Source organism: Pseudonaja textilis, chromosome 9 (genome assembly GCF_049901715.1).
Source record: "Pseudonaja textilis isolate UNSWEBS1 chromosome 9, rPseTex1.2, whole genome shotgun sequence".
NCBI classification, from domain to species: domain Eukaryota; kingdom Metazoa; phylum Chordata; class Lepidosauria; order Squamata; family Elapidae; genus Pseudonaja; species Pseudonaja textilis.
The window spans coordinates 1060635-1084141 of record NC_141998.1 but is presented as its reverse complement, the minus strand read 5'-3'; the positions used below and the strand labels follow the sequence as shown (position 1 = coordinate 1084141).

Below are 23507 nucleotides of genomic sequence, written 5' to 3'. Positions count from 1 at the left end.
CGCTAGAACCGGTTGTTAACATTCTAAGCAGTTCGGAGAACCGGTTGTTGGAAGAAATTACTGGGCTAATCCTGCAAGGAAGGCAGGAAGGAAACATTCTGGTGTTGCTTACAGAAACTTTCTCTCCGTTAACCCTTATTACATTCTTGGCAGGACTAGACTTCCTGACTCAGGAAACGCTCTGGAGTTTTTCCCCCCTCCTTTGCTGGTACTTTGCATGTGTGGAGTGACCATTCAAAGTTACAATGGCACTGAAAAAAGTGACTTATGACCATTTTTCACACTTATGACTGTTGCAGCATCCCCACAGTCATGAGAGGCCAGGCGAGGAGGTGGGTGCCTCGACGTGAGTGATGTTGAGTTGGCCACACCCATCCAATAGCATGACCACCAAGCCACACCTACCAACCTAGCCACGCCCACAGAACTGGTTGTTAAAATTTTGAATCCCACCCCTGGGCCAATGTCCTAATGAACAAAGCTATGAATTCAGTTGTTCTCAGTTTTTATTTTATCTTCAGGTGTTTTAATGGCCTTTCAGATATTTCCTGGTTTGGCAGGAGGGACCTGGATGAAAACTAGCTGATACTTTCAGTATAGAACTGAGTAGATATCCTGGATGAATAGAAATCTTAAAGCCCCCACTGTCAGGGTTCCAAGTAATACGCCCATAGCAAACAGAACTCCGAGGCAGGTAGGTTCCTCAAAGAACAGGTTTATTGGATATATCATATTGGCCTAGACTGGTGAAAACCAACGCTAAAGGTTCCCATGGTTTTCACCTAATTAAAAGCAAAAGTTTTCCCCAATTCCCCAAATAATCAGTCACATTGTCTAATGCCCTCTCTTCAGCCCCCCGTGGGAATGACCTTGGTTCCCAGGGGAAAGTATTTTGTTTTGGCTACAAAACTCCAGCTATCTCTATTCCCACCCTCCCTATTCCTCGGCACCATTGTGGCAACGCTGAAACCTCCTCGGTCAGGCCAGCTTCAGGGTTGACACTTACTTCCTAAAAACATGCCAGTAGAGCAGATGAAGGCTGTTGTTGTCCCCTCAAGAACCCAGAACAAGTAGACGCGGTGATATTTTGGAAGCTCCAGTGCATATGCAGAGTTTTGATCTTAGGCTCTCCGCAGGACCACGTTTGATAGTGAAATCAGGTCTCCACAACCACTCTACAGAAAACTCTACAGCGGAGGGAAATAGCGGTCAGGATGTTGCAACTTGGGCTTCTCTGGTTAAAAGAATCTGGGAAGCCATCTCCCCAAAATTCAGCTGACGGCATCTGTAGTGGGAGCCAGTAAAACAGTAAGGAAAACATCTGCCAAACAGGCAGAACATCTGGGGAAAGAAGTTCTGTCTCCAGCTGGTGGTTTCTGCTTGTGCGAAACCTGGGAGATGAAGTCAATTTCCAGAGGACGCCAAAAAAGGGGAACGTGCCTTTAAATAATCAAGTCCCAATATATTTTTAAAGTATCAAAGAGTCCAGGCACCTATTTTGTTCCTTTGCTTGAATTTCAGGTCTTCTTCCCAGATGTGTAGATGCCAACATTTTACAATTAAAAGCTAGAACATTGACCTGAGTTTATACAAAGCTTTGCTGCTTTGTTGTTATCGTTGCTGTGGTTGCTATGATTACGATGGTTGGATGGGCAGCCAGCCATATCCACGATTAGGCTGGGTTTGGCGTTTTTGTCCACCTACTGAGTCCTTCCCAACGACTCGAGAATGCAGATGTTATAGTTGGGTAGAGTTAAAAGTGCGGCACTGTTGCAAGATGTAAGCTGTTCCGAATGAAGCTGCCTTTTGCAACTGACTGAGGGTGATCTTGTCAACGCCAATGGTGTTCAAGTGGTGCTCCAGTTGTTTTGGGGATTGTACCCAAGGCGCCTGTGGCCATGGCTTTCTTTCACCACAGTTGTTCTACTTCTATTTACAGGTCTTTGTATTTCGTGATTTCTTCCAGTTCTTTCTCTTCTCTTCTGCTATCTCCAGGTACTGCAACATTCACTTTCCTGACTCCTTTTTGTCTTTCTTATCGACAGTTCTTAAGGGTGGGGTGGTATGTGACAGGTGCTGACTGTGTGAATTCTAAAGACCCACATCACCTTAGCTCCTTTATTTTCTATTACTTTATCTATGTTCCTGCTTGCAGACAAGTGGTACTTCTTGCAGGCATTCCAATGTACTATTTGCGGCTACTTTGTCATGCCGTTGTTTGTAGTCAGTCTGGGCGAGCAATCTTGCAGCAGTTAAGCTACTATTATAATTATTTCAACTGCTGAGTTTAAGCAGAAAAGGTACCCTTTGTTGCATTTATAGATATATTGTTGGAGGTCAAAAAGGCAATTCTTTTAATTTACTGCAAATAATGTAAACAAAAAACTTTAGGCAAACTGTAGTTCACAGATCTCAGGTAATGTGCTGGAGGATTTGAACAAGGCACTAGATAGGCACTTTTTGAAACGATGTAATTAGTTTTCTTGCATATTGCAGTGGGTTGGGCTAGGTTATCACGGTGGTCCTGTCAGGTGCAAATAACCAGGAGTGTTTGTTATGTTCAAAGCACAAAAAAAAAGTCTATTATTGCTACGTAGACACAATAATCTAGTCAACGGATGGTCAAAAGTAAACTGACACTGGATTGAGATGAATGGAATTCATGGTAGAGGGCTGGACTTAGATCTCTTGTGGCAAACTCATGACACATTTAACTCCACTTTCCAGCTCAGCTCGCTGTTCCCCTACAGGTCCTTTCCAACTCTGCATAATTGTAATTATGGACCTATACTCGTGCAGCCAAAATTCAGTGTCAAAAATGCTGATTTTCAGTAGTACCAACTACATTTATTTCTCTCTCTTTTTTTTCCTGCACTCATTTCCACCTTTATCCCAAAACAGGCTGGAAAGTTCCACCCCACTCCCATCTCCTCCCCATCCTCCCACCATGGCTCTGTGTCTGGAAAAACACCACAAAATACTTCCTGCTCTTCCAGAAGATTTTCTTTGGGGAAACTATTAAACCCCTTCTAGAATGTCAAGGCAAAAATGGCCCTTCTGGGAAACATTTAATCCCTGGGTGATTGAATTTTGGAGCTCCTACACTTGAGGCCTTTTTCACTTTCCTCTTGCTCAGATGAATATGGCAGGCTTTGAAGCTGGGCACGAGCGGTTTTTTTTTCTCCACTGAATTTTGGGCTAGGGAAATTGGGTGGATGAGTTCTCTAAACTTTTTTCAGGAAAAAGAAATTATTTGACCGTTCCTCCTAGGCGGGACTTCCTCTTAGTGGTGCTCCTGGCCTGAACTGAAATGGCCTCACAAAGCGAATATGGCAGAACATGGTTGGTGGAACGAAAAGAGGGATTAACCCTACACAGTCACAAGCAAACATTCCTCCCCACTTGAATTCAGTTGACCTTCATCTAACTCTAACCAGGAGCTCACCATGAGTTAAGAAGGTTCTTGTGCATAGGCTACAGCAACAAATCAGTTTAATCGAACCTTCTTCACCTGGTCTTCTGCATCTGACAGAAGTCCTCTTCAGAGGTCCTCCTTGGGACTCTGTTGGGAAGCCAGAGAGGCTGTAGACTCAAGAGATAAAGGTAAAGGTTCCCCTTGCACCTCGATCCTAGTCGTTTCCGGCTCTAGGGGTCGGTGCTCATCTCCATTACAAAGCCGAAGAGCCAGCACTGTCTGAAGACGTCTCCGTGATCATGTGGTCGGCAGGACTAAATGCCTTCGAAGGCGCACACAACTCTGTTCCCTTCCCACCAAAGGGGTCCCTATGTTCTTACTTGCATTTTTTACATGCTTTCGAACTGCTTGGTCGGCAGAAGCTGGGACCAGGAATGGGAGCTCACTCCATGATGCAGCGCTGGGGATTTGAACCGACGAACCGCCGACCTTTCTGATTGACAAGCTCAGCATCTTAGCTCCTGAGCCACCGGGTCCCGTCTCTAGAGATAGGATGGTCCAATGAAAGAAAGTCGCTGGAGAAAGGAGGATGAAGCATACCTCTTGGTCTTGCTTCATTTCTGTGCACATGAAGGCAAGGATGTCACTAAACTTCCCATTGATCAAGATCCTGGTCCTTGATGCCTTCGCTCCCGTTTCGCTAACCAGCTGTCTTGATAAACCCTTATTTATCTGTGAAATCTGAAATGACAAGGTGAGGATCCTTCCTCTTCTCTGCAAAGGATGGAGTCTCTTCTATCTGGCTACAGGCTTCCCTGAAGGAGTTGACCAGTTTGCAACCAGGGAGTGATTTAGACTAATGTGCCTTTGGGATGAAATGTCTGTGGAGAATCTCCGTCATCCAGGTCACGATTGCCTCAAACTTTTCAAGAGGCAACTGGACTTCCTGGTTTCGCTTTGAAGACGTTTCACTTCTCATCCAAGAAGCTTCTTCAGCTCTGACTGGATGGTGGGTAAGGGGTCAAAGAAGCCCTCTATGTCAAAACCTGAACAGCCCTCCCTCAACAAAGGGGGAAGGATACGGCATCATCTATCTCCGGTCTACTACACAGTCCTTTCAGCAGTTCCAAGAAGGCTCTGCACCCATTTGCACCATTCAGGTGATCCTGAGAACACAGATAAACCTTCAAGCGGTCTCAACATCTCTCTAAGAAGAATGCAAACGATCAGCTGCCTGCAAGGAGTACAAATGCTTCCATATCCCAGCCAGCCAGCCAGAGCTGAAGAAGCTTCTTGGATGAGAAGCAAAATTTCTTCAAAAGAAAAAACAAGAAAGTCCAAATGCCTCCTGGAAAAGCACTTTTGGGATCACCATGACTTGGATGGCTGAGAATCTCTACAGGCTTTTAGTTATACAATGTGGGATGAAGACCCTTGGAATGGTGTGGGAGAAGGAATGGATTTCCAGAAGAAAAATTGCAGACTACAAGAACCAGGAGCACCGCTCAGGTGAGCCTGAGGACACAGACAAACCTCCAAGCGGCCTCAAGGACCCTCTAAAAGGATGCAAATGACCAGCTGTCTGCAAGGAGTATAAATCCTTCCCTTCCCCACCATCTAGTCAGAGCTGAAGAAGCTTCTCAGAGGAGAAGCGAAACGTCTTCAAAGAAAAACACAGAAAGCCCAGCTGCCTCTTGGAAGAAGAGAAAAAGCACCTTTGGGACTTTGGGATGAAAGCAAGCAGAGTCTTGGAGCTGAGCCTAGATTCCTGAGTCAACTCGTATGCTTTGTGCAGCGATGGTGCAGGAGATGCGCGCCCCTCCCCTTCCTGCCCCCAAGGCATGGATTCAGAGAGACGGCGAGTGGGCGGCGGCTGTTGAGCATCTGAGATAATGTTGATTCAGCAGAAAGCGAGGTCTTCAAAGCATTGGATGTCGTCCTTGCCTGCTCCCCAACGATCCCTTTCATTGGAAGCCCGCTTGCACCGACCAAAATTTGCTGAGTGCAGGGCAGAAGCTGTTTAGAGCAGGGGTCTCCAACCGTGGCAACTTTAGAATGGAATGGAATGAAAGAGAATAGAATAAATATTGGAGTGAAGAATAGAATAGAGTAGAATAGAATAGAACAGAATAGAATTTTTTATTGGCCAAGTGTGATTGGACACACAAGGAATTTGTCTCGCTGCAAATGCTCTCAGGGTACATAAAAGAAAAGATACGTTCATCAGCAGCCAAGAATCATCAGGTACAACACTTAATAATAGTCACAGGGTACAATAAGCAATCAAATCATAGTAGGAAACAGTCAATATAATTGTAAGGATACAAGTGACAAAGTTACAGTCATACAGTCACAAGTGGGAGGGGATGGGTGATAAGGAGTGATGAGAAGATTAATAGTAATCAGGGGTGGGATTCTACCAGTTCTCACCTATTTGCTAGAACCGGTTGTTAGAAGAAATTACTGGCCTAATCCTGTAAGGAAAGCAGGAAGGAAACATTCTGGTGTTGCTTACAGAAACTGCCTCTCCGTTAACCCTTATTACATTTTTGGCAGGACTAGACTTCCTGTCTCAGGAACCTCTCTGGAGTTTTTTTCCCCTCCTTTGCTGGTACTTTGGATTTCGGGAGCATCTGTGAGGACTTCTGTTTCTGTTGAGCCTTATTCATCTTTGCCTCTGCTAATTATTTGTCTTAGAACAGCATCTCTTGGGGCCAAAATATACTCTGCCACATTCTCAGGACCTTAATTAAGATGACGGCCAAAAAACAACAACAAAATTGAGAGTTAGCTTCATTCTGGAATTTTGGGGGCTCTCTGAGCTGGCTGGTTTGCTCACAGATGTTTCATTACCAGACTAGGTAGCATCTTCATGTTCAACAAAACATCTGCAAAAGAACTGCCAAGCTCAGAAAAGACCTAAGGAGGCCAACTCTGAGCTACCTAGAATCTCTTGGTATCTTAATTTTCCTGGTTGACAGAAAGCTGGAAGTCAAGTCAAAAAAGTAAAATCAAACAATCCACAAATACAATACCTGAGCAGGGTTCCTTCCTGAATCTTGCATTATCATTTAATTATAATTTTAATGAACCAGTAGTTACTTTAAAATCATGAAGAACCTCTAGATCAGAAGAACAGCTAGAAGAACATCTAGATCCACTTTGCTGGCTGAGGAGTTCTGGGAGTTGAAATCCACAAGTCTTAAAGTTGTCAAGGTTGGAGACCCCTGATCTAGATCAAGGGTCTTCAAGCTTGGCAAGTTTAAGACTTGTGGACTTCCAACTCCCAGAATTCCTGAGCTAACATGACCGGAGGAGGAATTCTGGGAATTGAAGTCCACAAGTCTTAAAGCGATTAAGTTTGAAGACTCCTGATCTAGATGGTCGCTGGGACTAAAAAAAAAAAAAAGATTTGATGGCCCTTAAGCCCATCAATTTAAAAAAAACTCTAATGCCCTTCTCAAATATACAATCTCTCTTTACTTTCAGAGTCCTTCCAAGTTGTGGTGACAGGAAATGGCTTCCGACATGCCCGGAATGTGGATCGAGTCCTTTGCAGCTTCAGGATCAACGAGACAGTCACCCTCAGTAAGTTATCCTGCTTGTCCTATCAACCAAACAACCCTGCAGGTCTAATGGTTTTATTTACTTGTTTTGGTTTCTTAAGGACAATGAAAACAAAACTGACACCCCCACCAACCTGATGGTGATGATAATAATGTTGTCAGTTGATGATGATTCCAATCTTAAGAATGGTTGTGTTTCATTGTTCATTTTTGTGGAGTTTGTGGCATTGACTGAAAATCCTCGCAGTGTCCTTGACACAGAGAAGGAGGTTGGTAGGAATCCAGAATTATCTCCAGAGTATGGTCAAAAGAAGGCAAGATGGTGGTGGCTATGGTGTTCCCCATGAGATGCACCCAAGCATGGGTAGAGCTTCAGTCTCAACTGTTGGAGGCATCATCTTGACTTCTCCATCTGTATCCTAGGGTCCCCTCTGGAACTCATCTGTTGACAAATGCTGGCAATGGAAGTGTTGGTGTTCAGATCAACTGCCTTCTCCCTTGTTGCACTTGAGAACAAGGACATGGACACCCCAAAGGTGCTTTTTTCAAGAGGCAACTGGACTTCCTGGTTTTTCTTTAAAGACATTTCGCTTCTCATCCAAGGAGCTTCTTTGAGCTGAAGAAGCTTCTCAGACAAGAAGCCGAATTTCTTCAAACAAAAATCAGAAAGTCTAGTTGCCTCTTGAAAAAGCACCTTTGGGATGACCATGACCTGGAGGACTGAGAATCTCCACAGACAGAATCAGAGGTTAGAAACTTACAAGGGGGGGAAAAAGAAGGATTGTGTCAGCTTTGGGAGCCATATTCATACCAGAAGCTTCCACGCTACCACATTCCTGTGCCTGGGAAAATACGAGGGAATTGTAGAGTGTTGGCAGTTAGACATAATAGCATTCTTCTCTTCGGTCAAGGTCATCTTATTTCTGCACCTGGAGGAGGCGTGGTTGAAGGGATGCCTCTAGCTGGGGTGGATGGTGATTGGACCCTGTGATGGACTGATGGGTGCAAGGGGTTGGTTTTGGACTTTTGAGTTACTAAGGGAAAACCCAGAACTCTCAGATTTGTGTTTTCCCAGATGCGCCAGTATAACTACTCTAATAAAAGGAAACTTTGAGAAGATGCCTATCTCTTGAGTTTTTAATTGGAGCTTTTCTGGAACGCTGACAGATTAATCATATAAGAAAAAATATATATGAATAAGTTAATGCTATTTTAACTACGGAACTATTATTAATATTAGACCCATTAAGATTACTTTTACATTGATCGTCTTTCTGTGATTATTCAAAATGAATTGTACTCTGACAACACGCTGTTCAGATAGATCTGGAATTTTTTATGTTATTAAAGGAAAATGTATTAATAAAACATATGATATTAAAAAAAAACCACTTAAAGATAAGAACCACCCTTTGGATGGGACGCTAGAGCCAACTACTCTCAGTTAGGTGTTATTTTATGCTGGTGGGATTGGCCCACCGGTATCCCTTGTCATGGGGAAGCTTCCTGCAGCTGGCAAGACCAAGAACTACACCCATTTCAGGGAGGGGTCTTTAATGCTTGTCCAGATACAAACCAGAATCTTGGAAGCTGCACAAGGAGTGTCCAACCCTCGTTTATAGTGAGATCATGAAGGTGGAGACCTTTGAATGACTTGAAATGCTTCTTCGTGGATTTTTCTCCACATGAGCTGAGTTGCCATTTATGAGATCAGCAGGCGTTCCATTCCTTTCCCAGTCCTTCCAAGGTCATCACCATGTTTTACAGCTTCCAGCATGCTCCAAAGATAAGTACCCAATAGAGGGTGTTGCAGGAGTCCAGCAACGAGGACATCACCTTGCTTTCAGACAATGCCTATGAAGAGAAGCTGAGCATCAATTGGTACTGACTCCAGTTTTGGTCACTGCACTATAAATAAAGATGTTGAGACGCTAGAAAGAGTGCAGAGAAGAGCGACCAGGGGACTGGAGGCTCAAACATACGGTTGCAGGAACTGGGTATGGCTAGAGAAGAGAAGGACCAGGGGAGACATGATAGCCATCTTCCAATATTTTTGAGGGGCTGCCACAGAGAAGAAGGAGTCGACCTGTTTTCCAAAGCCCCTGTAGTCCAGACAAGGAATAATGGATGGAAACCGAACAAGGAGAGATTCAACCTAGAAATAAGGAGAAGTTTTCCTGAGAAAACAATCACCAATGGAAGAGAAGTTGCCGTCAGATGTTGTGGGAGCTTCATCACTGGAGGCTTTCAAGAAGAGATTGGACTGCCACCAGTCAGAAATGGTGTAGGGTCTCCTGCTTGGGCAGGGGGTTGGACTAGATGACCTATAGGGTCCCTTCCAACTCTGTTAATCTATTAATCCACATTTTTCTGATGCTGTTCTCTCTCGGTGCTCATACCCTGTTCTGGTTCTAGCTTTGGATGTGGCATAAGAATGCAAAGAACTTGGGGTGCTCCTGGGGTGAGATCAAGCTTAGTAAAAGTGAGTGATGGGAAGGCACCTGGGGGTACAGGCTGCCATGTGGCTCAGCCCCTGGCTCCATTCTACAGGTCGTAAGTTCATGTAACACGCAAGAACTATAGCAGCAAACGCAAAGAAGTTTGCACGCTGCTTGGAAATAGATGAACCAAAAACGGCGACCACTGGAATGCCCATGAAAACCCCTGGGGGAAAAACTCCAATCTCAGAGGAGCCTTGAAACAAGCCAAGTTTGAACCTTGAGTAACACTCGGGGAAAACCAAAGGAAGCTTTTCCGGTGGTGACATTTACCCACGAAAACTGCCATCCTTGTGGGGAAAAAAAAAAAGGAGCGATTTTGCTGAAGTGTGGAAATGGATAGAAGAAGCCACAAAACAGACCACAAAGAAAAACAAAAAAAGAAACAAAGGCAAAAACTGCAACTCTAGGTAGATCGAAGAGGCCAAGAGGCCAACAAGGAATATTTTTGAATTAAAAATGAAAGGGAAATGTTAAGAGAGGAAGAAGAGATTCTCCCAAATGTCAGCATGTTTTTCCCAGCCGGTCGTGCTGAATCTCACCTTGTTGCGTTTTTCCTTCTTCTTGTAACTGTTTGTGTGGGAGGTTTTTGTCTTCTGTCAAAGATATTCAGAGCTTGGAAGCAAAGTGAAGGAATAAAAGGGGCTTCACCTGTTTTCTGTGACTGTGTTTGTTTCATATCCCACCCGGGGTCGTCACAGCTCGATTGGTGCAATCAGTAAAGTTCCTAACGTCCCCATGGGTGGAATTGGGTTGATAGAGTTGATAGCAGACAATGCAAAGATGCAGAGACCCCCAAACCCACTTGAATTATTTCGAGCCTTCTTTCCCCAGTTGTTGTTAATGGGAGAGTTCCTGGTATGGAGAAACCTTGAGAATAAAACCATTTATTGAGGCAGGAGCAAAATGTCTCTATTTTAGAGGTTGTATCTGCTGTGGTGGATAGCAGAGAATCCGAAAGGCAGATTTACGCGCAGTAAGGCTTCAAAAGACAGGCGGGAAGTCAAAGAAAGTTCAAAATCCCTTTCGTATCTGGAGACCAAAAAGTGCTGATCACGATGAACAAAGGTGTTGCTGAGTCAGCAATCAAAAGTATTTTCCAGTTTCATGGATCTTATCTATCAGGAGTTCACATGCTGAATGTTATTGATCAGAGCCCCCCCTGAATCGGAAGCAGGCTTCTCCAAGTTAGCTTTAGTTTCTGGCAAAGGATTATGGGAAATGAAGTTTCTGCACATCTGGAGCACACCACGAGGGCTAACATTGAGGAGAGCTAAAACCAGCCTCCCAGAACTCAGGCTAAAATATTTTCCCGTTTGGAAGCTCAGAAGATTTCGAAATCGACAGTGGTCCACCTTTTGAAGGACTCTTCCAATTCTGCAAAGTTTCATCTCAGGAAAATAGCACCTCCTTTGCCTCAAACAGCTGGAGAAATAGAAAGATTTGCAGGAACCCAGCACAGACCTCAACTGTTGAAAAAAAAAAAACAAGAAGGAAATTAGAAAATGTAGTTGCTTCTATATAACTAGGCAACCACACCGCCCAAAACACCTGGCTGGGTTCCAGGAGGTATAACTTCCAAGGGAAACATTGGCATCCAATTTCCATGCTCGTCCTGAGCAAGAGATTTCTGACCAAATGCCAATAAGATGAAGCAAATGGTGGCCTTTTTCCTACTTGCGCTTAACTGTGGACTGGCAAACCCCTTTTATCTGCCATGTCCCCGTGAGATGGCTTCCATCTGCCCCCAGCTCATGAACCAGAGATATTTATGATATCCACGGTTTCAAAAAAAGTTGAAACGCATCACATACCTCGGTTCTAATTTACATGACAGGACCCCTGAAGTAAAGACAAGGATAGAGAAAGCTTGAAGCAGCATTCTTCAAAACGAAAAAGGCCTCCTGCAATCACGACATAAGCCTGAGGTTGAAAATCAGGCCAGCCAGATCCTCCTTCCCTTCTGTCCTGCTCTACGGAGGGGAGAGTTGGTGTCGGACAGAAAGACACTGGAAGAGATTAGAAGCATTTGAAATGTGGATTTATGGGCGGCTGTTGCGGTTAAGTTGGGTTGACAAAATCAGAAATGAGGAGGTGATAAGCTGCCTTGGGGAAGCCAAGGGAAATCATCAAAGCTATCAAAAAGCAAAAGTTCAAATATTTCAGACATGGGATGCGACACCTGGAAAAATACGGCCTACGTCACTTAATCCTCCAGGGAAAGATTGAAGACAAACGAGGTCCAGGCAGAAGAAGAACATCAAGGCTTCAAAATTTAAGGGACCATTTTGGACAAAATTCAGCAGCAGCGTTTCGTGCGGGCTGTGGATAAAAATAGGATCGCCAACGCGATCTCCAATATGGAAGAAGAAGAAGAAGGAGAAGGAGAAGGAGAAGGAGAAGAAGAGAAGAAGAAGAAGAAGAAGAAGAAGAAGAAGAAGAAGAAGAAGAAGAAGAAGAAGAAGAGAAGAAGAAGAAGAAGAAGCTCTTTGATGCCCTTTGATTACGTTGCTGTCTGACCAACTCCAAGGAGCAGCTGCAAAGAAAGGACAGGAAGTTGCCGTTGGACGTTCCCTTCTCCTTTCCCTGCTTCCAGATCAAACCGGACGGAAGTAAATGAGATTTCTGTTCCTGGGACATTGAGGCCTTTCCCGCACACGTTCAGCTCAGGCGCAGAGCTTCTCTGGCGGCAGCAGCATCTTCCGCTGTGTCCTCCTGAGTTTGGGTCCTCTTGTGCCCAGCCTATGAATCTGAGAGGCTTAAGCCATCTGTAGTTGTCTTGTTGTTGAAGTTGGGCTATCCCTTTGAGCTGACAACATCCACAGGCAGCTATCAGATGGGTAAAATCTGTTATAAGGTCCAATCTTGGTCGGACACTGGGACCAAATCTCTTCCAAGCTTTTGGACTCATACTGGTGGCCATCTTCAGGGAACACCTCTACTGGAAGAAGTCCACAAGTCTTAAAGTTGTCGAGATTGGAGACCCCCTGCGTGTGCTTTGGGCTATTCTGTGAGTCGTGTTTATAGGGTGCCTTCCTATTGGCTCTCCTTGGCTTTAGTGAACAACTCCCATCATCCCCAGCCAGCGTGATGGTGGTGATCGGGAGGGTATATAGAACACCAAGTCCTGCAAGGCTACTTCGATGGTTTTCAAACTTGGCAAGTTTAAGATGCGTGAACTTCAACTCCCAGAATTCCCCAGCCGCCCTGGTGCGTCTGGAATGGCCTGGCTTGAGGCGAATCTCTTTTTTATTCCATTTTCAGCCAGGAAAACGTCTCATTTCTTCACGGACTTTATTTGCGACCGCCCTTTGGCTGGAGGCAGAGTCGACGTGAGGCTGTCCGTTTAAGCCAGGAGTGGGGGACCGTGACCCCTTTACGGCTCCCAGAATTCTGGCCGGCTCAGGAATTCTGGGAGTCGAAGTCCACAGGTCGTAAAGGGGCCACGGTTCTCCACCTCTGATTTAAACCCTCGGTCAAGGCAGAAGGATCCAGAAACGGGGTTCTCCTCCCAATATCCCTTGCCGCCCCTAGAAGAAGCAAGCTCCACGCGAAAGGCCTCTCTCTTTTTCTGCTTCTCCGTCTCCTCCTTCCCCCACCTACCCAGCAAGCAGTTTCCGTCAGTAACTTTGGCATCCGGAGTGCATTCGATGCTGTGCTACGCAAACTGGGCTGGTTCAGCATGATTTGGGGCATGGTTTTCATTAGAGCATTAGCCAAACACTCATTCTTCATTTGCTGCACTTTCCAGCAGGCGATTTGGTCTGGCTTGGGGCAGAGGGAAGGCACCAGTCGCTACTTCTCCCGGCGTTCTTGACTCCCCACAAAATGGGTTCCTTTTTTTTATTTTTTTTAAAGGACTCTTCTTGGAAAGAATATTCTCTCTTTTTTTCTCCCTCTCTCTCTTTCTCTCTCTCTCTCTAATGAGAGTCAGAAATATTTTGGGGCCAGAATCAGCAAACATTTCTGGAGAGTGTGAAGATTTCCAAGGTATTCTTTGGAGGGGGCTGCTGGCAATTCTCTTGGACCCAAAGCTGCCTAACAAGGAAGCAGGGGAAATTCAGATTTGTGGATTTCAACTCCCAGCTATGCTGGCTGGAGAATTCTGGGAGATGAAGTCCACAAGTCTTAAAGGGGCCAAGTTTGGGGACCCCTGGTCTAGTGCAATATGAATGCAATATCAGCGGTTTTCAATTCAGTGTGTGGAGTGTGAGGGATGTGTGTTTGTGTTTATTTTCATAAGTCATAAATTGTACACTGAAGATGATATTTTATTTCGTTGTACGAGGTGTAATGACAATAAAAGTAAAGTAAAGAATGGTTGTAGGGGCCCCAGTGCACTGCCTGGGGCCCATAATGCTGTGAAGACAGGCCTGCACAAGGCCGTGGTTTCTTTGGATAAGGAGTTTATCTAAAGAGGTGTGTTCTGACCCAAACCTTGTTCCAAGTAAACGAACACTAAACAGAGATAAAAGCAAAACTTCTTCAATGCTTCTCTGTGAATCCCATTCATTCACAGTAAAAAGCTATTATAAACTAATTGTCCTAGATAAGAACGAGCCTTGCCAAGGTGGTGCAAGGCTGCCAAGAACACTAGATAAAGTTGCCAAGAAATATTCCAAACAAAAAGTCTCCAAACACAAACCAAGATAGTCTGAACTTCCACAAGGGTTGAAGTGCAAGAACTTCCTTGCTTCCTGCAAAGAATCCCACCTCCGAGGCTGGCTTTTATCCCTTAAGGGAGGGTCCACTACCTTACAGCCTTACTCCTGAGTCTCCCATGCTGCTGCAGCTGGTCTTTCCTTCGAGCAGCCCTATGGGCACGCATGGGAACCTCTTCCTCACTGCTGCCAGCCTCCACAACCTCCGAAGGCAGCACTCCACTCCCTGATGGTCCTGGCCTCATCCCTCCATCACACGCAGGCCCCTCATCTGAGTCCTCACTCTCCGAGACCTCAGCCATCCCCACCTGCTGCCGGTGAACCATAACAAAGTGTGGAAAAAAACCATGTTCAACGTCCCCTTCCATGCAAGGCCTTGGAGGGCTTCCAGGGAGCTTCCTGCAAATTCCCCTGGCACCCACCTGGAAGTTAAAGGTTGCCAGGGTTTTTGATGTTTTTTGTGTTTTTGTTTTCTGGCTTCCTTCTTCCTTTCACTCGCCAAACTAGCCTACAGCTTTGCAATTTCCTGGCTGTCAGCTTCCCAAGTCCTAATCTTGCCCACCTCGGCTTGGCTTGGCATCGTCCAAGAATAGCTAAGTGCGTCAGCCACACCCATGCCGTTGAAGCCCCGCCCCTTGTACATCCATCAACTTGGCTTGCGCTCACAAAAGGGCGGGGCTTTCCAGCATCCCGCCCACAATTGTGGCTCCCGGCCATCCTCCAGTGGCACTCCTGGCTAAAACACGGCCATCCATGGAGGCTTGAAGGAAAATTCCCTCCCGTTGAGCTAAAACGCCCGATGGCCGTAGAGACACCTTCATCTGTTCTTCTGGAGGCAACGGCCGTGACTGCTGCGTCCTTCTTCCAGAATATTTTGTTTAAAATAAAATAAAAAAAACCTTCCCCTTGTGGGATTTACTAGTGGTTTCCCATCATCCTAGTTTTCCCTCCAGCATCAGAGCAAACGGGGGACTGTGAGTCGGTAACTATCTCAGTGCAAACCACTTCACAGGCAGCTTGCGGTGGGGAAAATGAGAGAGAAGAGCGTTATATAAACTCTGAGGAGCTGCACAAAATAAAGACGGGGTGTAAAGTTAAAAATTGACCAATAAATTGGTGAGGAAGGGAGGGAGGGAGAGAAAGAGAAAAAAAACAAAAAGGAAGAAAAAGGAAAGGAGGGAGGGAGGGAGAGAGACAAAGAAAGAAAAAGAAAGAAAGAAAAAGAAAAAAGAGGGAAAGAGAAAAGGAAGGAAGGAGGGAGAGAGAAAGAAAGAAAGAAAGAAAGAAAGAAAGAAAGAAAGAGAGAGAGAGAGAAAGAAAGAAGAGAGAGAGAAGGAAGGAAGGAAGGAAGGAAAGAAAGAAAGAAAAAGAAAGAGAGAGAGAGAGAAAGAAAGGAAGGAAGGAAGGAAAGAAAGAACGAAAGAAAGAAAGAAAGAGAAAGAAAGAAAGAAAGAGAGAGAGAGAGAGAAAGAAAAAGAAAGAAAGAAAGAAAGAAAGAAAGAAAGAAAGAAAGAAAGAAAGAAAGAAAGAAAGAAAGAAAGAAACCCAACTAGTCAAGTCTGACTCTGCTTTGACTTTCTTGAAGCCATTCAAAGTTGAACAGGGCTTGCTTGGCAATACGCACTATGTTTAGTTAATTTCATTTCGTTTCCACTGAAATAGTTGCTTGGTTCTCCCATCCTTTTAAAAACACACAGCACCCAACAGGCCTTTGAAAAACCCCGGACTGCCTTTGGGCAGGGAAGGTGATGTTTTGGGCAAGGGAAGGAGAACCAGGATCGGAACCAGGTTAGGTAGTCAGAACCCTGCGCTCTTCTCCTAAGAGAGCAATTCCCAAACTTGGCAACTTTAAGACTGATGGACTTCAACTCTCAGAATTCCTCAGCCACGTTTGGCCTAAGACAAAGGGGAAAAGATAAAGATCGTTCTTCTGCTGTCAGAATTTTTTTTTTAAAGATGATTTTTAATTAACTCTGAGCTGGCAGATGGCCAAGTGAAGCGCTACCTTCCAATCTGATCTCTTTCCAAGAATTGTTTTAAGGCCTTTGTGCAACTAGGAAGGTGATGCAATTCAGTCTTTTGTTTTGAAGCTGTCAGGAAGCTTCCTTCTTTTTAATACACTGAGGGCTCATCAACTTGTTTTGTCCTTTTCAAAAAATATATATATATATTGAATTTTAATTGGAGTGGTGGGATCTGGTTGCCTGTTGAGGCATCAATGGACGTGAAGTGGGTATGTTGGCCCCTGGGAGTGAGCTGGCCAAGGAGACATGGGTCTGGAAGGGTCCATTCATTGGCCTCCTTTTGAATTTTCAGCCAGGTTTGTGGGTCAAAAAAGTCACAATGGCAGTGGTAACGATGCAAGCGAAGTCCCGCCCCTTTGTAACATGCGCAGTGCATGGTTCTGGAGCCATCTTTTGGACCGCTTCACGACTCTGGATACTCTTGCTCTGTGATTCAGCATCAAGGCCAAGATTGCTCTGGATTTCCTTTCTTGTCGGAGAACCTCGTCAATTTGCTTCTGCAAAATGGGCCCTCGGACAGCTAATGAGATCTCCAGAAGTCTTTTGAGGGGTTGGTGCCATCACTGTCTTCCATTTGGCTTCTTGGGGTTGTTGTTTTTCTTTTTTTCTAGATTCCCTTAAGTGGCCTTTTTTGATAAGCCTGGTTCCTCTTGGCATGCTAAAGACCAGGGGTCTCCAACATTGGCCACTTTAAGACTTGTGGACTTCGACTCCCAGAGTTCCTCAGCCAGCCCTGAATGATAGAGTTGGAAGAGATCAGAAGGGTCATCTTAAGTCAGGGGTCTCCAACCTTGGCCACTTTAAGACTGGTGGACTTCGACTCCCAGAATTCCTCAGCCAGCCATGAATGATAGAGTTGGAAGAGATCAGAAGGGTCATCTAAGTCAGGGGTCTCCAACCTTGGCCACTTTAAGACTTGTGGACTTCACCTCCCAGAGTTCCTCAGCCAGCTTTGGAATTCTGGGAGTTGAAGTCCACAAGTCTTAAAGTGGCCAAGCTTGGAGACCCCTGCTCAAGATAGCCAACTATCTGTCTTCCTAATGTGCCCACAACTTTCCAGATGGGCCCACCACCGTCGCCATTTCTCCCTATCTGGATTCCGAGTTTCAACATTTGTTTTGCAACCAACAATTTCCAGGAAGAAGTCAGAGGAAAATTATGTAAACGAATGCTTTGTTTGTGCCGGGAATAAAAAGAAAGAAAGAAAGAAGGAAAGCTGTCTCGTGCCTGTGATGAAGCGAAAAAATCACTTCGCTGAGCAAAATATTAACCCTACTGCCCCCACTTGAGCTGAACCGGGATCCAGCCAGGAGCTCCAGACAACAAAAGAAGATTGGATGGAACTCAGGGGAGACCACAACCCTCTTATGAAATATTCTCAGAAAGTGGAAACATGAGTTCTTGAGTCACGACAGTGATAAATGAGATCAATGATGAATGAGGCCAGCCAGAGAGTCTCAAGGCTGGGAAAAACACTCCAGGAACTATATTTGTCTAGCTATGATTTCATGCTTCCCCGGGCAGATTATAACTCTTAATCTCCGTGGCTGTGCAGGTTGAGGATGATGGGAACCGTAGTGCGACACCTCTGCCTGCGAGGTGTTGAGAAGGCCTACAGAACCAGCCTCTCACAACCAGATGTGCCAAAGCGGAAGAAATTTGAAGAAGAATCTAATCTAAAACCATTTTGATATGCCTAAAGGGGAAAAAAAGTATAATCTATTCCTTGGGGATTTCACAAAGGCCAACTTCTCTCCAACTCTTAAAAGGCATACATACTTTGCAATATTTTTCAGTGCTGCAAAGGAGCGACTTTTTCACTCCTTCTTGCTTTACAGATCCACAATGGAAATAAAAGAAAGAGGGCTTTGAAATTTGGCACTTAACTATGAAAGTTGTTTGTTGGTTTCAACTGTTTTGTTTAAGAACTTTCCTCCTTGCTAGATGAAGCCCAGAATATTTTACACGATTCGGTTATTTAAAAAAAAAAAATACAGTTTTGGAGCGCTTAAGTGGAAAAACAGAAATGGCAAGAAATTTATTTTGTTGGCTTCTTGTTCATCTTTTTCACTAGTTCAGCTTGTCTATTACTTAGTCTATTTTTTCATTTAAGGAAAAAGATTCTGGGAATGTGAGGACCCCCCCCCCCAGTTCTTTAAGGATTCATAAAGAAAGAAAAGGGAAGGAAGGAATATTCCCGTGACTTAGATAAACAAGGAAGAATTCCTGATATTTTTGTACATGCCCCACACATGTCAAGCTATGGTATAAACATTGGTGGTACAGAGTTCATCCTTCCATTCTTCCTGCATCCAGTGAGGACATTTTTTGTTCAATTTTGCAAATTCATCAGTCTCCCAGATGAGAAAGGATACACAGTGTTCTTCTTAGGAGGCAGATTTCCTTTCCATCGGAATCGCAAAAGGAATTGATATCATGTGCACCAGGAGGGAAACATCGTTGCCTCAGAATAACCCGGGAAGGAATGTGCTGGGGCAAAATCTGTTTTTCACAAGAGAAGCCCCAAACCAAGCAGATGGACAGATGAGAGAGAGGCTCCCTTTGGGTGTGATTGTCTACCTTCCAGTGTTGAAATTATCTGCTACTGCAGATAATTATGGGAAACTGAGTAGAGTGGAGTGGAGTAGAATAGAGCAGAGCAGAGCAAAATAAGGATAGGGTAGGGTAGGGTAGGGTAGGGTAGGGTAGGGTCGAATAGAGTAGAGTAGGGTACGGTAGGATAGGATAGAATAGAGTAGAGTAGGGTAGGATAGGGTAGAGTAGAGTAGGATAGAATAGAATAGAATAGAATAGAATAGAATAGAATAGAATAGAATAGAATAGAATAGAATTCTTTATTGGCCAAGTGTGATTGGACACCCATGGAATTTGTCTACCGTACAGAAGCTCTCAGTGTACATACAAACTACAAAGTGATAAATCATAAATCATAGAATACAAACAAAGAAGTGTTGAATCACAAGACACCAACAGGAGAAGGTAATAGGAAAGATGAGAAGGATAACCGCAATACAGCCCGGCTACATGGGTGACTATCTATAAGACAGTGCTGTGGGAATTAGGTGTTCAGCATAGTTGATGGTATGGGAGAAGAAATTGTCTAGTTGCGTCTAGTTGTTTTGTCATGTTGAAGAGGAGACATTCAGATTCTTAGCACTATAGGAGGACAACTTTCTTAGTCTTCCGCGGCAAGAAATGTTGGTCTGTGGTGGCATCTAATGAAGTGAGCTGCTGTTCAGAAAAGCTGATCCTTTGAATAAAATTTGGTAGTTGGACTCCAAATAGCACAGAATTCATCACGATCTCTCCTAAGAGGACTCCGCAACTCCCCAGGCAAAATTTATCCGCAGAAACGATGACATTAGTAACCTCGCGAGTTTAGAATCCCAGTCAGTGATGTTCCACGATTGGCATTTTCATCCCATTATTTTTTTCAATCATCCAATTATTTTTTCAGTCTTGAGCAGAAGAGTTGCAAGCAGCGTTAGATATTTTGGAGCTTTAAGTAAGGGACAGTGCTTCATTTATTTTGGGGGGAGGGAAAAAAGAGCTTGCTGTTGTGCAAACCTTTGTTATTTTTTGGGGGTTTTGGAATTTTTGCAGTTGCTAAAGGATTTGCTGAGTGCAGTTGAGGTTTCCTTTTCGGCTGCCTCCCATTGTGAAATGCACACATTTTGTGGCCGGGGAATTGTGCTTTCAGGTTTACATAACTCTGTCCAGCCATGATCTACAAGCCTCTCTCTGTCAGCTCCCCCCACCCCCCAGTCTGCAGTGTCAGAATTATAATACTCCTGTTGGGCTGTTGCCATGGTTACAGATGTGTGTTTGGAGTGCTCATTCTCAGGTTGCTTAAACATTGCCAGTTTGCAACTCCCATAAAACAAGTCAGAAATGCATCTGGATAGTCAGTCCAAAAAAAAAAAAAAAAGCTATAGAAAAGTTAAGATATTGTTTTAGTTATACCCCAGACTTGAGTAACTTCAGAATGGAAATGTTGCTGTGTTTAATCTCAGAGCTCTCCAAACTTGGCAACTTTAAGACTTGTGGATTTCAACTCCCAGAATTCTCTGGCTGGAGAATTCTTGAAGTTGAAATCCACAAGTCTTCCAAGTTGCCAAGTTTGGAGACCCCTGGTTTATCTGAATGGAAAACTTGCTTTATCTGAAAATAAAGCTGTAGCTTACTTACAAAGCTGCGTTGAGGGTTACTCTTGTGCACCAAAGTAGGGTAGAAGATCCATTGCTTCTGATGAAAAGAAGAGTCATTTGCAGAGCTAACCTTCAGAGTGGTCACTGAATGGACTGTTGTAAGTCAAGGTCTACATGTGTACGGTTTCTGTCCTTGTTTGCCCTTAAGGCACCCTCCTGTAGGTGCCTCTGAGGGTAGTTTGGGGAGGTCATAAAAATGTGTTTGATAAATCAAACCAGTAAGTCTGGAGGGTGCTGCGGTTGAACAAGGCTGTCCTGGGCTCATTTGGTGCTTATTTGTGGAAGTGTTAGCACTGAACGACAGAGAATGAGGGGGCTGGATGGAGTCACTGAAGCCGTTGCCATGAGCTTAAATGGACTCCGGAAGACTGTGTCCCTTTATTTAGCACACAACACTTTGAAAGCTTTGGGGGAGATCTTTGTGGGTGGATTGAGGGGATAGTCTGGAAGTAGGAGAAGAAAAATGGGAAGAGCTACGTACGAGGTGAGCATGGCTGCCATGTCTCACTCAAGCAGAGGTGGCCACAGAGGGAAGGGTGGCACGGGAACTGCACCACGAAAGCTCTGTGCATTTTGAATCTGTAACATGTGGTGGCCGCAACCATCGTGCCGTCTTGATTACCTTCATTTGAATCTCCTTTGGATCTCGGTTTGAAGAGCCCTGAATTTAAACCCCCACAAAATAAGCGAGGAACGCATACGCTGGAACGTCTGTATTTGAAAGCAGAAAGGCTGAAGCCGAAGGATTTCACAGGCGATGAGCCCCAGTGGCGCAGTGGTGAGAGGGCAGTACTGCAGGCTCCTTCTGCTGACTGCCGGCTGTTTGGCAGTTCAAATCTCATCAGGCTCAAGGCTGACTCAGCCTTCCGTCCTTCTGAGGTCGGTAAAATGAGGGGCCAGATTGTTTGGGGCAAGAGGCTGACCCTGGAAACTGCTTGGAGAGGGATGGAAAGCCCTGTGAAATGGTATAGCATCCTAGTGGCATTGTGGCTAGAATGCAGTATTGCAGGCTAACTCTGCCCACAGCCAGGAGTTTGATCCTGACCAGCTCAAGGTTGGCTCAGCCTTCTGTCCTTCCCAGGTGGGTCAAATGAGAACCCAGACTGTTGGGAGCCAGAGGCTGACTCTGTAAACTGCTTAGAGGGGGCTGTAAAAGCACTGTGAAGCGGTACATAAATCTAAATGCGATTGCTATCAGGACCTCAAAGCAATTCTCCCTAGCAGCAGGAGTGGAGCATCCCAGAATTAATTCCAGAGAAGCTTCTCAGCCAGCATGGCTAGAGATTGTCCCAAGGAGAAAAAGGCCAGGAGATACGCAGAGGCTCATTCGATGCTCTCGTTCAGGAGTGTTTCAGCAGAGGCCTGACGCCGACCCATTTTTGCACCGCTCAGGATTGGAATGAACCAAAGCGTTGCCTCTTGGGTTGGACAAGGGAAGACTTGTGGCCTTGGCTGTCTGGCCAAATCTCAGGAACGGCCTTTAGGTTCCAACCCCCGACTTGGTTTCGACCGACTAGCCAAGCCAAAGTGGTCAAGTTAAGAATCCTACCAGCTTGTAGGTTTAATTACAGGGCAACCTGAAGATGGATATAGTGCCTGGGAGACTAGCGGGCAGTTGTGTGACAGCCCTGGAAGGGAAAGTAACAAAGGAAATGCGGAAAGCGTGGAAAGGCCTGGGTTCAGATTTCCACCCGGCCCTGCTGCCCTTCAGGGGAAGGCAACCTTCAAGGCTCAGCCAGGGCACAGGGGAACTTCCAAGGGAAGCTCAGAGGGAGGGAGACGTGTGGGAGGGGAATCTGTTTGCGGACGGGCTTATTTCTTCTACAGATAGTTCTTGAATTACTATCATTCTCTTAGTGGCCGTTGAAAGTTACAGCAGCGCTGAAAAACAGAGAGAGAAAGGGAGGGAGGGAGTCAGAGGTGGTATTCAACCGGTTCGAGCCAGTTCTGGAGAACCGGTAGCGGAAAATTTGAGTCATTAGGAGAACCGGCAAATACTACTTCTTGACTGGCCCCGCCAACCCCATCTCTTCTCTGCCTCCCCTTGAGTCCCAGCTGATCGGCTGGGTCTCCTTTGGTTGCCCTGCACAGGAGAACAGAGCTGGAAAGCAGGTTAGTGGGGTGAGGAGGGAAGGGGGATTTTGCAGTATCCTTCCCCTGCCACGCCCACCAAGCAACACCACACCCACCAAGCCACGCCCACAGAACCAGTAGTAAAAAAAATTGGATCCCACCACTGATGGGAATGAGGGAAGGAGAAGGAGCGAGAGATAATTCTTTATTAGCCGTGTGTGACTGGACACCCAAGGAATTTGTCTTTAATGCATAAGCTCTCAGTGTACGTAAGAGAAAAGATACATTCATCAAGAATTATAAGATACAACACTTAGTGATAATCATAGAATACTAAATAAAGCAATCAAATCATACTAGGAAATTAAATAAACAATATAAACCATAAAGATACAAGCAACAAGGCTACAGTCATAACTGAGAGGAGATAGGAAGGATGAGAAGAAGAATACAGTCTTAGTAAATAGTTTGACAGTGTTATGGGAATGAGTTGTTTAGCAGAGTGATGGCATTGGGGGAAAAACTGTCCTTGTGTCTCGTTGTTCCGGTGTGCCGGGCTCTATGGCGTCGTTTTGAGGTTAGGAGTTGAAACAGTTTATGTCCAGGATGTGAGGGGTCTGTAAATATTTTCACAGCCCTCTGACTTAGGACCATTTTTCACACTTAAGACCATTGCAGCGATCAAAAGCAAGGGTCTTCCGATTTGGCAAGTTTAAGACTTGTGGACTTCAACTCCCAGAATTCTCCAGCCACTCTGCTTGTTGAAGTCCATAAGTCATAAAGTGGCCAAGTTTGGAGACCCTTGCTTTTGAGAATAGTTGTTGCTGGGTGTTGGTGAACACTGGTGTGTCACCCAAACTGTGGCGTGTCAGTTTTGACCTGCATGTCCTAGGTTTGCAATCACTATTTTAGTAAATCAATGTGGGTTGTTATTCACATCATTTGCACCAATTCTGTAAATCTCGGGAGAAATGGGACAACAGCCCTACGGCTTCAGGATCCAGTAAAACACCATGAAGAGAGAACGTGCTTGCAAAACTA

General features: G+C 45.0%; 1 protein-coding gene across 1 annotated transcript in view; it reads left to right on the top strand.

Moving 5' to 3' along the window:
* Positions 1-23507, top strand: part of ANTXR1 (ANTXR cell adhesion molecule 1) — a 97216-nt gene that overhangs the window by 34113 nt on the left and 39596 nt on the right. Inside the window, exon 10 of the mRNA XM_026715196.2 lies at positions 6905-7003. Within this exon, the coding sequence (XP_026570981.1) occupies positions 6905-7003 (99 nt within the window). The remainder of the gene's footprint in view (positions 1-6904; positions 7004-23507) is intronic.